Source organism: Tasmannia lanceolata, unplaced genomic scaffold (genome assembly GCF_043159265.1).
Source record: "Tasmannia lanceolata isolate RefF3 unplaced genomic scaffold, GAP_Taslan_0.1 ptg000006l, whole genome shotgun sequence".
Taxonomy (NCBI): Eukaryota; Viridiplantae; Streptophyta; class Magnoliopsida; order Canellales; family Winteraceae; genus Tasmannia; species Tasmannia lanceolata.
The window spans coordinates 12384485-12396655 of NW_027518683.1; the positions used below are offsets into that span (position 1 = coordinate 12384485).

General features: G+C 38.6%; 1 protein-coding gene across 1 annotated transcript; it reads left to right on the forward strand.

The window, feature by feature from the left end:
* Window positions 1–2256: 2256 nt before the first annotated feature.
* Window positions 2257–5039, forward strand: LOC143879724 (uncharacterized). Its single transcript, XM_077382246.1, has one exon. The coding sequence runs from the start codon at window positions 3108–3110 to the stop codon at window positions 4419–4421; it is 1314 nt and encodes a 437-aa protein (XP_077238361.1). The 5' UTR covers window positions 2257–3107; the 3' UTR covers window positions 4422–5039.
* Window positions 5040–12171: the final 7132 nt, after the last annotated feature.

Here is a 12171-nt window from a genome sequence, read left to right on the forward strand (position 1 = left end):
TCAAAGAATTTAATGTTGCCTTACAGTGATGGTTTGAGGGAGAGATTTTAGGGATTTCTAAGGGTAATATACTAATATAATGAGGGACAATGCCCAATGGATTATGGGTAAAAGAAAACATAAAAAGCTATGTCAGGGACAAAATTGTACTAATGGAAATTATGAAAATTTTGGAAGAATCTTGTAGATATGTTTTGATCCAAGGGATTTCTAGTAGTTTTTCCAAAAAAAAAAAAACACTTTAAAATACAAGAAAAAAATGGCATTAATGCGGGGCGGGGCCAACTCCATCCCCTTCTCCTCTCCTTCCCCGCACTGGGGAATTTTTTAAATCCCCTTCCCCTTCCCCACTCAAATCGGGGAATCCCCTCCCCAAGCGGGGCGGGGAGGGGGCGGATCCCCGCCTTTCCGGGTGAGATTGCCAGCCCTACTCCCAATCTCCCATGTTGAAAAATTGATTTTGGTTTTAGACAATGGCCCACTATTGGTGATGTTCACTTTTTTATGGATAAAGCCTTAAATTTCCTTGACCCTGGATCTTTGGTATCTGTTTGGCATGGCACCAGACCTAATTGAACGACTTGGTGGTGGATTAACCAATCAATGCTGTTGATCACATTATATATGGTCAAATCTATCCCGATTCCGATGTTTCCAGCAAGAGACCGACAGGTCTGATCAGCGAGTCCATCAGGTCAGTCTTCAGTTAGGAGTCAATCCAAGCTCCTTAAAGTTAATCTCAGAAGTTGGCCTTTGGCGGGGCAAATTTTGAAGTCACTCCTCATCCTTGAAGATGCCATTCTGGTTCAGGAAAACCTAAAGAGAGATTCCAATTGGCATTAAGGTGCCCTCTTTGTTTGTCGCAAATGGAGTCGGTCTAATATAATGCTGGACTGCTACCATGCTAAGGAGGCATGGTCATGTATGTTGGGAGAGGTTAGGATAGTGTAGGTTTCCTATGAGGAACTTGTCATGATGCTCTCAGCTAGCCGTTCGCTCCTTTAAAATCTTGCAACTTCGCTGTCTTTGGAATTTGGTCTTGCCTTGTACCTTCTTGGGCTTGTGGAAGGAAAGGAGCCAGTACATTTTACTTGGACTTACTATACATGATTGGGCTGAATATATCACTACCCATGACAACAGATATCTGGAAAAATAGCTCTACGCTGTGTACTCTGTCAGTTTCATCCATGTGTACCCATATATGGGCTTACATTAAGCAAACCATATTATGCAAATATAGCTCTATACGTCTCTAGTCTGATTCTATACACTTGCATGCATACCTATTAATATGTCTTAGTCGGGATAGCTGCCAGTAGGTTATTTATGACTACTCTTTTACGTTAAATGGTTGTTACAACTTACAACTTACACCCTAAAAAATCCTTTGCTTGGCATGCAAAATAGGCCCTACCGTACTGCCTAAATGGTAGATAAGTAGATCAGTGGCCCCAACATCATACACCTGATGAGTTCCAGAAGATGGTCCTCATGGCATAACTCAATCTATATCCATCTTGCTTGTGGGTCCATGTATCCTACAAGTTTGCATAGTGATCATTAGTTTGACTCTGGCTAATCTTAGATGTTGGATCATGTCCTGATTTTGGATGTAAACCCGCCTGTGGTGAGTGGTGTCTGCCCATGGAAATGATGGTATGGTGACAGATCAAACTATTGAGATTCAAATTATTGCAGGAAATACACAAATATTGTGTAAATCATGTATATTCACAATATATGATTATTCATTTTGATAATTGAACATGTGATAGTAGCCATTAGATCGTGGTCGGCAAATGGCATTCTTGATCCGAGAGACTTGGATCATCCATCTGGCGGTCACACTCCCATCTTGGAGAGGCCCACCATATCAATGGCCTCGATCACTTCCCAAATATCCATCATGTGTGCTATGAGCCCACAGGCGAAAAATGGTAAAAAAATATGTGATTTTCAGTAGCAGTTCTCATCAATGTTTAAAAAACCTCATTATTTCTATTGAATGTATCTCTAAATCTACCACATAAAAAAGAAAAGCAGAGAATTTTCTCTTTCTTATCAATTCCCTCTTTTTTACCATTGGATCAAGATCGGACGGTGACGAGGTCTACTCGGTTTGACCTTCTAAGAAATTGTGTCTAAATCGGAACGGTGATAGAATCCTCACATGCTTTTTTTTCCGCTATTAGTGTTTCCATTTTTGATAATTTTGTTTAACGATACAAAATAATGACATATTAATTTAGGTAGTGCAAAAAAGGAAACTAAATTTTGTAGCGAAGAAAAATAAAAAGGAAAAAAGAGGTCGAGAGCAAAGAGGAGAGAGAAAGGGGAGAAACAAGAGAGAGCGAGTATTTGCAGCGATCGAGGGTGCAATCCAATTCCGAGACCGACGAGCGAGACAGAAATTGAGATAAATACATAGAAAACCAGAGAGAGAAGAGAGAGGAAGATAAAAAAAGAAGCGAAGAATCCAAGTTACAGAGAGAGAGAGAGAAAAGATGCGATTCTAATCTCATCTCTTTCTTTCTTACTCTTTTTAAGCTCGGAAAAGGTCAGATTAATCTCTCTTCTTTGATTTCTCTTAAAAAGATCAGTTTTTTTTTTTTTGTTTGTGCAATTTTTTTCCCCTTCTTTTTATCTCTCTTCGATTTCGCAAAACGTGTGTTTGAGAACTCACCTGGAACTCAATCTCGACGCGATCCGTTTTCTTTAACTAGGTTTTGCGATCTAAACTCTCGAAATTCGTAATAAATTAAGGTTTTTTGGAGTTCGGGGTTTTATGCCGAGAAGAAATCTGAAGCGAGGTGGATTTTTAGTTTAGAGTAAGGTTTTTGAGGGATTGAAGTAGGTTTGGTCAGTGAGATCATTGTTCTAGGTTTTTCTCTTTCTAGGTGTTTGGTTTTGAATAAGATGAGATTTTTATCAGCATTGTTCCTACAAAGCGTTGAGAATTGGGATCAGAGTTTCGGTCTTTCGAAGGATCGTAATTGGAAACGGTGCAAACCCTAATTTCTTGATAAAATTAGGGTTTTTGAGGTTTAGATTGGGAGGACGACGAGTACAGATCTGTGCATTGTATGGAATCTATGCACTGAGAAATGCCGCCATCGGAACAGCACACGCGGATCAATCTCGCTGATTTGAAGGGTCAGATAGTGAAAAAGGTTGGACCGGAGAGAGCACGGCGTTATCTTTATCATTTGAATAGATTTTTGAGTCAGAAGCTAAGCAAGGTTGAGTTTGATAAGCTATGTTATTTGACACTTGGGAGGGAGAATCTCCCTCTGCACAACCAGTTGATTCGTTCGATTTTGAAGAATGTTCTTCAAGGGAAGGTCCCACCACCAATCCCTGAAAAGGAACCGTTGAAGTCTGTAAGAGTGACTAGAAAGAGATCTCCTGCAAAACAAGATGGGTATCACCAAAACGGGCCGTCAATGGCCCCAACACCGGCTCCAGCTCCCACACAATTAGTTTGGTCGAATGGGGATGTTTTACCAATGTCACCTCGCAAGGGCAGGTCTGGAATTCGTGACCGGAGGCTCAGGGATCGGCCGAGCCCTCTCGGACCGAATGGAAAGACGGATCTCACTTCCCATCAATCGATTGCCACTGATGAAGCCATTGGAAAGGGAATTATGGAAAATGGGGACTTTAATTCGTGTGATTTGCAGAGGCCGTTGCAGCATCATCAAGGACATGCAGAACAACCTGAGAATGAGCGGGATGTTCCCCTTACACCACCAACAAAAAGACCACGAATAAAGAGATCGCCACACGATCTGGTTTCTGTACATAGCAAGAGTCCAGTAGAAGTAGTCATTGTCGAAGATGGGGAAGAGGTGGGGCAGGATAATAATGCTAACTCTGCTAGAACTAGAAGTCCTCTCAAGGCTCCTCTTGGGATTCCATTTTGCCCCGCCAGTGTGGGTGGGGCTCGCAGAGCTTTGCCTATAACAAGTAGCAGTAATTTTACTTGTTCTGTTGATAGCAGCGAATTGTCTGATACAGTGACTTTAAAGAAACGGATGGAGCAAATAGCAGGAGCAAACGGAATTGATGGGGTGTCAATTGACTGTTCTAATTTGTTGAATAATGGGTTGGATGCTTATTTAAAGCGATTAATCAGGTCATGTATTGAGCTAGGGGGAGCAAGGTCTGGGCACGAACCAATAAAGCACCCGGTCTATAAGCCACCGCCGCAAGGGAAGCTTGTTAACGGCATATGGCCAGGTCATCACATGCACATACAAAGTAGCCATGGGGCTATGGAAGTCATACAAGAAACAAAAAACTGTTCTCCAATATCTCTGCTAGATTTTAAGGTGGCAATGGAGCTAAATCCACAGCAGCTTGGGGAAGACTGGCCGTTGCTTCTCGAGAAAATCAGTCTTCATTCATGTGAAGAATAGAATATCTGAAATCATAATTTGGTTTCTCCTAAGCTGTGGCTGGCCGAATGTGGGTCCCAACTGGCCCAAGGTGCATGATTATTGATTGATACTGTTGACGGGGCAACTTGGTCTGTTTTGGGATAAGCAGAATTACATCTCCCAGTTTAAGCTCTACCTTTGCAAGTTGAATTGGGGATTGAAGAAAAATATCTCTGTATGATCATGCCATCGGGCCCATGCTCGACCAATAACACATTTTAACAGCAACCAATTGAGAGGGAATTTCAAAACATTTTTCCCTCTTGGTAGCACTGTTTTATGTTTAGCATTCATGAGGGTAGTCTTCCACCATCACCACAGATGTCAAGCTTTTCTGTAATTTAAAGCAAATGCGGAGTAAATCTAAGACAATTTTGCAGGAAAATTTTCTTGTAGCTTGGTAAAGGTACGGTTGTGTTCTGTATGGATAGTCATGTTGCGATGTATGTATTATCAAATCTGAGAATTGCTTGGGTGGTTTCAATAGTAGTAGTCTCTTCTCATTACATTGATTCTTTTGGATTTTGTTTTTGTGTAAAATACCCTATCAATTGATACCTCAGAAGTCAAATGTCTGAAAGTAATTTTTTATGTTTATTTGCTCACGTGGAAAATTTTCCAGTTGTTTTATGGTATTAAAATACACTTTGCCACTCTGCCATCTGCTTGTCCACTGTAATATTGTGTTAGCAGAAGATTTTCTTGATTGTGGAAAATTACTATTATTACTAAAGCATGTACTTATAAAACTGAAACATGTAATCTCTCGATGATTCCATCCTAGAATTTATGAGAGATATGTTTTCACAATCACTGATAATGGGATAGTCAGAGCAGTTAGAGAAGTTACTAAGAGTTCATTAACCATATCTGTTCTTGTGGAGTCCACAATCAAGTTTGTTTCTATTTTCCACCTAATATGGGCTTGGCAAAAAGGAGGCTTTGGACAAGATATCCATCATTTCCGTTTATCGTTTTTTTATAGGATCATAGGAAAAATAACATTAAGGAAGCCTAAGTGTTATTGCTTACTAGCCAGGTTGAGTCTCAAATCCAGGTGTGCTATATCCGGTACAGCTGTGATAATGATATAAGTTTGTCACACGAGGTAATTGCCATGGAAATCTCAGTAGGGTTTGGTATTATGTTTGCATACATCATGGAGAAGTTCATAACATAAGGTTTGGTATTATGTTTGCAATTTTGCATATATCATGGGGAAGCGCATAACCTTTAAGTAGCAGTTATTTTCTCGTTTCTCTTGATGGTAGCAGCTTATGTTGTTGGCGCCATAAGTTGAAACTTGAAACCAAGCCTGATGTCTGCATCAAGGTGAGGCTGTGAGGGACATCGGATGGTGAGAGTTTAAGACATTTCGTGGTAAAAATGTGCATAGAGGTTTCTTATGATCAGCGTTATGCAAAAATTGTCATATATTAATTATTTAACCGTTTGCTTAATTTATTTGGGAAAGCTGTGCACTTGGTACTACAATAAAGAGCGGCATTTTTACCTCTAAAATAAATTTGTTCACAAATCTGTATGTATGAAACGATGGGTTGTAGGACCCACTCAGATGTGAGAAATATTTCTTGGTTGGGTGGAATCAAGCATCCTCCTGAAAAAACCAGTAGTTTTGAACCATTGCATTATTGATTCCATGTAAATCATATGCATCCATGTAAGCTATATGGATGGATGAGAAATTGATAACTTTGTAATTATATGCATCCATGTAAATGAAGATCATCCGCATCAGTCAACCTATTGATCAGAACATTCCTCAATTGATCCTAAGAACCAAACCAGTATACCCCCCTTGAGAAGCCAACTACATGGAAGACGCCTCACCTATTTATTTATTTTTAATGTTACACCTCACTGATTGGGAGCCCATTTATCATCTTTTATTTGAAATGCACTACTTCTGAACCATTTCACTATTGATTCCATGTAAATCATATCCATCCATGTAATTATATGCCTCCATGTAAATGAAGATCACCAGTGTAAGTCAACCTAATAATGAGAATCTTCCTCAATAGATCCCAAGAACTAAACCAATCTACCCCACGAGAAGCCAACCACATGGAAGATACCTCACCGATTAGGAACCCATACATCGTCTTTTCTTTGAATTTTTTATTTGAAATGCAGCCAAAACTATTAAACAAGTATTAGTAGCCAAAGCAACACACCTAGTATACTAAAGAAAGACCTGAGACGAAGTTTATTAAGCATACCTGAGCTCATCTTCACTCACAACTGAAGAAGAAGAAAAAAAAGCCCTTCTTCCCTTCTTACAATCACCTCCCCAAAACATTTGATTGCTACCTGATGCAGATTGTAGGACCAATAAGAGGCATATTTGCCCATTAGGATTTTAGAGATTTATTTTCTATGTTATTTAGTTTCTAGGGTTTTTATTTTCATGTTTTAGTTTTAGGGCTTTTATTTTCCATGGAATTTTATTTCCATTGCCTATATGTAGGCCTCATGTATGGAACTTTAATAAGTTTTTGATGATTAATTGATTGATTGAGAACTTCTTCCCTAGATTTCTTCTTCTTTCTTCTCTTTCTCCTCTATTCTTTCTCTTCTCTTCTCTTATTCTTCTTCTCTCCTCTTCTTCTTCTATTTCTCTTCCCTGACCTACATCACTATCTGACACCGTGCAAACATACGTGGCTCCGTACAAGGGAGAATAAGCATCTGGAGAGTTAGGTAAGCTCATTGTTGCATTAATTTTTGCTATCCTTCATTTTAATAATTCCTTTTTACCCTTCCAAGGTCATTGTTATTTTCCATTTTGCAGGTAAGCTCATTCTTTCTTTTCTTTTTTTAATGGAAGGTAAGCTCATTGTTATTGTAGGTTTTTCTCCTTAAATGTTACTAATTCCTGTTTTTTTTCTTTTACATTTTTGGCTGTTGTTGTTTTCTAGGGTTGTTGGCCTCTTCCCTGTCAGTAGCTATTGTGCTTTTAGTGGTGGTTTCTTCTAAAGTTCTAATGAATTTGAAAGAAAAGGGAAGGGATTCTGGAATATTGTGGGGTTTTATTCTCTAATTTGGTTCTTCTTAGTTTTCTTACATCACCATGTTTAGTGTCTCCAACATATGATCTTCCAATGATGCTATTCTTTCTTCTTTCAGGGTTTACAATATTCTTTTTTTCAGTTGTTGCAGTAGGTGGCTGTAGAATTTTTTTCTTCTTCTCTGGTTATGTACAGGTTGCCTTGATGCATTTCATTTCATGTCTTTGTCTGCTAATTGGTTATGATTTAGGAAGACTAAGATACAACAAGGGACTAGGGATGAAGAAAATAGGGGGAAGAGAATGGCAGGTGCAAATGTTCTCTTCATATGTTCTTTTTACTTCTTTTTGCAGATCTCTCTCTCTCTCTCTCTCTCTCTCTCTCTCTCTCTCTCTCTCTCTCTCTCACACACACACACACACACACACACACACACCAATTTGCGTACTTACATGTCCTTTGCTACATTTTTCCTCACCGCATTAATATTTTCTTTTTACCATGATACAACCTTATTATGTGTAATCGATGTTCTTAAAGGTGGAGGGACAGGCCTCTTCTGAGGTGGCATGTATGCCTCACGAAGTTTATGTTAAAAAAATATCAAATATAATAATATAAATTCTAGAAAGAAAATGTGCATTTTCCACATTTCCAAATATAAATCATCATTCAACTAAGAACAAAAGATATATATGTCAAACATCTAAAAGGATATTACAATCTAGATTATTTCATTCCATGATGTGTTCTACCTTCTCAAAAAAAAAAGAAAAAAAAGAACCCCATGATGTGTTCGGACCAAGTGATGCTTGTGACAATTCACACCTCCAAAGCAAGGTTGACTAAAAGTTTAAAGTGAAATACTCTCTTGGGTTGATGCATATTTGCATGCAAAATCCTTCCTTTTCCACCATAGCTAACAAAACTACTCGAATACACTTCAATGCAACAAAAAAAAGAAAAAAGAAATGAAAATTGAACTTTAAAGTGATGAAGGTCGAAAGCTAAAAGCACGAGAAAGCTAAAGGTCGAAAGCTAAAAGCATGGGAAAAGCGTTTTTCTTCTATGTTACCTAGAGACACTCCAATATTTTGGCTAATAGAAGTGTTGCTACTTTTGGACACTTGGACATCTCTGGACATGAAGAGAACTCCCGGACACTTACAAATGGATTGTTAGGATGACATCATCAAATGTGTTTGGCACACCATTTAAAGGTATCCCATCTTGGTCGCTTTTTTTGTTATAGGTAAGCTGGGATTGAATCTCCGGCCTCAGGGTTGAAGAAAAATCTTATCTTGGATGCTTAAAAATCAAAGAGTCCAAGTCTTCAACACCTTTACTTAGATGTCTAACACACAAAATTAATAATAGTCATATATATTCCTTTTAAACTTGATAATATAAACTGCATATTTGATGATTACCAATCGCTTATGGGTTAATACTTGGATTGGTTGTTACTATCTGGTCAAAGCTTAGTGCTAACTGCTAACACTAATAGCATTCATTGGTTGTTTGAATTGTTGCTCGTTGGCCATTATCAAAACATGCGATTTGCATTCAAGACCATTATCGAAACTAAAATGTTCATTGGACAATGATTCATTGAATGTCTGTATGTAGGCTGCAATAGTGCAATCTCTTTCCTTGATGGGTATACATGTTATGAATTATGATGTTCTCGAATATTGAGCCATGAATTTTCATTGATTACCATCGTTGGGTGTTGACTGTAGAGCAATGACTAGTTTAGTAATTTAGTTGCTTATGACTATTTGTTAGTAGTTCCTACTACTAATTATTTTGTGTTGATTTTCATTTTAGAAATTACTCAAATTAGAAGATTATATTATTAAATATTTTTTGAATGGTAGATAATTCATAAATCATCATCACTATATCACAACTAAATAATTCGTGTCTTTTTTTCTATTCTATTTTTAATTTTTTTTTGTATTTTTCATACTTTTTATTATTTGCACAGACTGTGTTGGATTTTTTGTGGTTTCTGTGTTGGATACTTTGGACGCCCGGACACTCTGAACCCGTGCCAAATGTACAAGTAACACATTCAACTAATGGTTGCAATTGCTGCTCATTCTCCACAAACTCCACATCGAAAATGTAGATCTTAACGAGAAAGCACTAGAAAGTGACATATTTCAATTTCGTTGAACACTTGTGAAGTAATCACAAAAGTAGTGTTTCTCAAAAAACCAGCCTCCAAACCACTAATCTTCTGTTCTTCTTATATAAGGTTGTTTTGATTCTTAAAATAGCCTTTATATAACCACGCTAACTTTATGTTTTAACGCAGTTGTTTTTTTGGATGATAAAGAATAGTATTAAGAAAAAGATGGGGAAACCCCATGACCATGACGGGGGGAAGAAAGTCGAAACCTCCAAGCTTACCCTGGCTACTCCGTCTCTGGCAAGCCCCTATTAGCTGATCTCCTAACATGCTGAAAGGAAATTGATGTCCTGCTATTCGTTCCATTATTTCACCCATCCAATGAGCCAACCACCAAGGGGCGAAACATTGCCCTTCAACCATTGGATTACATTAATGGAATCTCCTTCGACTAAACCTGGGCAAGAAGAGGAGGCTCCAATATCCTTAGACCTTGGAGAGCTGTTCTGAGCTCCGCTTCATTGTATTTTTAACACCCTTGTGTGACATACACCTCTAAAAGTGCTTTGAGGTGTGTGCCTCAATATGCCTCAATATGCTACAATCAAGGTTTTAAATTTCAGACCTTTCGGTCACCACCGCAACAGAAACGTTTCGGTTTTGGTTGGAAATTTCAGTAGAAATCTTGTAAAACCACTGAAACATATGAAAACATATGCAAATGATAGAATTTTACGACGGACTTCATGAAATACTAGTCAATCACAAATACACACTTAGAAATGATCACATAAGCAAGATAAACATCCATAATGGTTTAATAACATCAAACACTTGTTGACATGTGCTGTCACGCATGTCTCATAATTCAGTACATACCACATTTCATATGAAATCTATGTAACATACACCACATTGCACATGAAATCTATGTAACATACACCACATTTCACATGCAATTCATATAGCTTATCTGAGCAGCTGCTCACAAACCTTTTCCTCTTCATATAAGTAAAACATAGTGATATGGTACACTACTAATGCTTACGATTTTGGTTTCTATATGTGTTTCGATTTCGGTATCATTTGGATGGGGATGGAAAAGGAAACATTTCAGTCGTTTCGTGTTGGTTTCTGTGGAAATTTAATACCAAAGCCACAATACTTAAGATGTATGCCTCATATATGATTTGGCCGACACTTTGAATTTATTGCTGACACACGTGTCGTGTCGTGTCCGACACGACACCGGTGTGCACCCGTGTCGACACTCCTTTAGACACTTTTATGTGTACTGCTAGAAGTGTCAGTAACTTTATGTGTATGTACCTGTATGATTGTGCCACTATTTCTAGATTTTTAGGAGTTTCCATGTCAGATACCTCGTATCCGTGACGAAACTCAGCACACGAATCGGTGTACACAAATCATGATTACATTTACTTTCTATTTTAGCCATGTCCCCGTTTCTAAATTTTAGGAGTTTGCTGTGTCCGACACTCTGTGTCCATGTCGACATGCGACACTCGTGTCCGTGTTCACAAATCATAGTAGGACTATACGCCTTTAGCGATACACCTTGAGGTGTTGAGGCTACGCCTCGTACGGCTTTTAAAAACCATGTGCATAATGCTGATGAAAATATTTTGGGCCAAAAGTCCCTATTGGCTATTATTCATAGTTCAAGACCTCTTATATGGCACATGCTTGTTTTCCAAAAGGAAAAAGGAGAAATTATAGTGAATTGTGTACCCTAGGCCTTCAAATTGAACATGTGTTACACATGCACATTATTTAGGTGTTTCATGTGGTCTCTATTGTGGATAGGTTGTGTAAAAAATTCCACTGATCAATGATCCTAGTCATCTTATCATTGGCTTGCAAAGCGGACAGTTAAGAACATAACCAAGCAGCAACTCATTCAACGAGCAAGTCCCCTAAACGAGTAGCTAGGATTGTCTGATTGGTGTGGCTTTGGGCCAACTACGGTGGGGGCTACTGGATGAATGGTTTGGATCGCTATACACATGCCCCATCTCTACTATTTTGATGTCCCTCGACACCATATGTGCCCTATTACGACTCCAAAACCTTGCCCTATTCTAATTTTTTTTACTGTGTCATGTAACTAGGGAAAGAACTCCTCAGAAGAATCTCGCGAAGATGTAGAAATAATCTGCAGAGATTGTAGGAAGAGTATTGGGAAGGATGCTGCCTGCTTTGAGGACCTCATGTATGCAAAATACTTGGAGCCAAATTCTTTGTCAGCCATTAAAGCATTGGATGAGTGCTGCCAAAGATCAGTTACAAAGATTTTTCTAGTCGTGGATGCGGGACAGCCAAGTGCAGGTGATGGACAGACCAAAGTCTCGGGAATAGAGGAAAATGGAAACAAGGGTTTGTCTATTTATGTGATCCTAGGGTCAATCAGGAATTTTACCCAACACCTGAAGGGCACTAGATGAACTTACCTAAGGCATTTAATTAAGAGGGACTCAAACTGGACTTTTATCGAACAGGTGGGGACTGCAAATGAATGAACTCTATACGGGACTTAAGG

What these genes read in the sequence shown, in the direction of transcription:
- LOC143879724 (XM_077382246.1), top strand. Translation starts at nt 3,108, where the DNA reads ATGCCGCCATCGGAACAGCACACGCGGATCAATCTCGCTGATTTGAAG.